The 2498-nt window shown below is 44.2% G+C and overlaps 1 protein-coding gene and 1 long non-coding RNA gene across 5 annotated transcripts in view; one reads left to right on the top strand and one right to left on the bottom strand.

Annotated features, from left to right (window-relative positions):
• The window catches only part of micu1 (mitochondrial calcium uptake 1), a 31834-nt gene that overhangs the window by 3415 nt on the left and 25921 nt on the right, over positions 1 to 2498 (bottom strand). For all 4 annotated transcript variants that reach the window (XM_032541088.1, XM_032541089.1, XM_032541090.1 and 1 more), the window contains 2 exons: positions 1691 to 1828; positions 205 to 313 (listed from right to left, as the gene is read on the bottom strand). In XM_032541088.1, coding sequence (XP_032396979.1) covers positions 205 to 313; positions 1691 to 1828 — 247 coding nt within the window. The remainder of the gene's footprint in view (positions 1 to 204; positions 314 to 1690; positions 1829 to 2498) is intronic.
• LOC116705171 (uncharacterized) overlaps positions 1 to 2498 on the top strand; it is a 17370-nt gene that overhangs the window by 339 nt on the left and 14533 nt on the right. The gene's annotated exons all lie outside the window — the stretch shown is intronic.

The following is a 2498-nucleotide window of genomic DNA, read 5'->3' as shown; positions in this document are numbered from 1 at the left end:
GGATGGATGGACAAACAGATGACAAATAGCTGAGCAAGGATTGGGAGCAAAGCCAGAAAAAAGGAGATGTGGGAAGCAAATCTGGCTAGCGGAGTGTTAAGAGCTCTGAGAGACAGAGGATGAAAGTGACAACAGTTGAGTGTGAAGGGGAGTAATTAGGAGGAAAGAGAGAATGTCAGAGGAAAAGGGTGAATGTGGGTGTACCTTTATCTATGGAGGCTCCAGCCATGTGGTAGAAACTGAGGGCTGTGTCCACGTCATTCACGTTCTTTAGGAAAGTGAAGAAATTTTCCACCTCCTCAAATGTGATGCCCTGCACAAGATGTGAGAACACAATATTAGTCTGGGTGAAAAACATAGAAAAAAAACATAATTCCAGCCGTTTTATCTGAGCCAGTAGAGCACTGTGTGAAAAAGGAACCAAACGTCCTGACAAGAGCTGCGACTGCACGATGGCATTTTGGGAGCAGCTCAGCAGTGTGACACAAATGACAAGAGGAAGTGGGCAGAAGCAGTCGACACACATGGATGAACAGTGTGCCATGGATGGACAAGAGAACAGACGGTCTAAGACACATGCACATAAAATACAGAGATGCAGTCACACAGCTGCCACACTGCTGATGAGCTCATTTGCAAAGAAAAGTGAGCAGCTGGTCTGCGGCTGTAAATAACACTTCTCATTCACATTACATGTTATGCCGATGCTGAGAAAAATGGCATAGAAAAGAGAGAATAAACAGTGAAAGAGCGAAACAGAGAGACACTAACTGCAGTTCAATTCCTTCGAGAGACATAACTCTGGCAGCATCAGCCTCATCTTTTGTCATGCCTGGGAGGAACGGCATTTCCGGGTTTTTTTCTCCGCTAAACATGGCATTTAACCATCAAATGATTACTAGCCTTATCATGGGTGGGGAGGTATTTTTGCTGCAACACTTCTGGGGATACGCTATGCAAGGGTGTAACTTCAGTCAAATTGACTGATGGGGCTCATTACAGTGAAGCAGAACCGGCATGAAACCAAAGTTCATGCACAGCACTGGTAATAGGAGAGGGATAAACTTAAGTTGGCTCCGAGCCCTCTGCATTTTCAATAATATTAAATTTTTCTTGTTCTGTCCGTCCCAGCGGAGGCATTTTACTTGCTTAGAGCAAGGTGGTGAAAGAATGTCTTGGGGAAGGAAAATCCAAACTATTTTTTGCAAGAAACCAGGCATATGAAGTTTACTAAATAAGTGTACCGAGTATAATGAGTAAACTAAATAAGAATTTGAAGAGCAACCGAGGAGAACAAAGCCTGAAGGCTTTATTAAGAAGCTCAGAGATAGAGTAATTATGCCCTCCTGCTAAGAACTGGCTGCTCTGTATTTGGTCACCACAAACAGAGATAATGGAGGGTAGAAGAGTCTGAGAGAGTTAGAGTTGGTCAGGTGGATAACATCAGGCTATGCTGTCTTATCGCAGTGATGTATTACCTCTCATCCACTTGGTCTCACACACTCACGATGTCCTAGAACAATCTCCTTTACCCTCAGGCACACACCGTCTGTCACGCATCCTTGCATGTAGGCTAATTAGTTAAAACACTTCCCACCACTAAATCTTGCACCATGTATAACCACAGAGTACCAATCTCTTATCTTAGAGATCCACGAAAGCGTGACCAAGTACACGCAGATTTATCTACCTGTGCATCCTTGAACATCTTCTTCAAGCCCTTCTGCATCTGCTTGAGTTTCCGAGACTGGACGCCACTATAGGCCAGAAGCATACCGCCAAACTGCCTCTCGCTGATTCTGCCGTTCACTGGATCATTCCTCTCGAACTGGGGGAGAAGAGAGAGACTGATAAAGACAGAGTGCTGTGCAGAAGGACAAACAAATTAATAGGAGGAGGGCATGAGAAGATGGGGAATAGTAAATACTGGTGTCAGGCTTCAAGTTGAATAATGCTAGGAGCTGGTATTGGTGACATTAAATCTGCATGTGCATGGTTTTATTTTATTTTATTTTACAATGTTTCACCGGAGCATGGATTACCAGCAGTGGGCCTTGGCTGTGTCAGGTCAATCCAGTCGATTTATGTCTAAGCCTACAAGGATCCTCCCTCCTTCCCTCCCTCCCTCCCTCCTCTCTTTCTTTCTTTACGTGCCAACCTCTCAAAATGGTAATTTGTCGCTCTTCTAAAAGGCGGCTCATGACTAAGCCAAAATAAGCCTGGAGTAAATATTTCAGGGGTGACCTGACCATTCATGCACCCGCAGAAGATCGACCTTTTGTGAGGTGAAGTCACATTAAATTTGGTGATGAGCTGATAGCAAAACAGCTTTTTCCACTGGAAACAGCTGCCTGCTGTTGCCAGAAATGACACTATGAGAGGGAACCAAAAACATTAAGTTGCAGGCCGGACACGCTTAGGGACAGTATCTCAGGTTATTCTGGCACTTCAGTTATTATGCACATTTGACTAAATAAAGACAGCAATATTGTACTTTT

The sequence above is a fragment of the Etheostoma spectabile genome, chromosome 17, assembly GCF_008692095.1.
Source record: "Etheostoma spectabile isolate EspeVRDwgs_2016 chromosome 17, UIUC_Espe_1.0, whole genome shotgun sequence".
NCBI classification, from domain to species: domain Eukaryota; kingdom Metazoa; phylum Chordata; class Actinopteri; order Perciformes; family Percidae; genus Etheostoma; species Etheostoma spectabile.
This window is presented reverse-complemented; position numbering and strand designations above follow the sequence as displayed.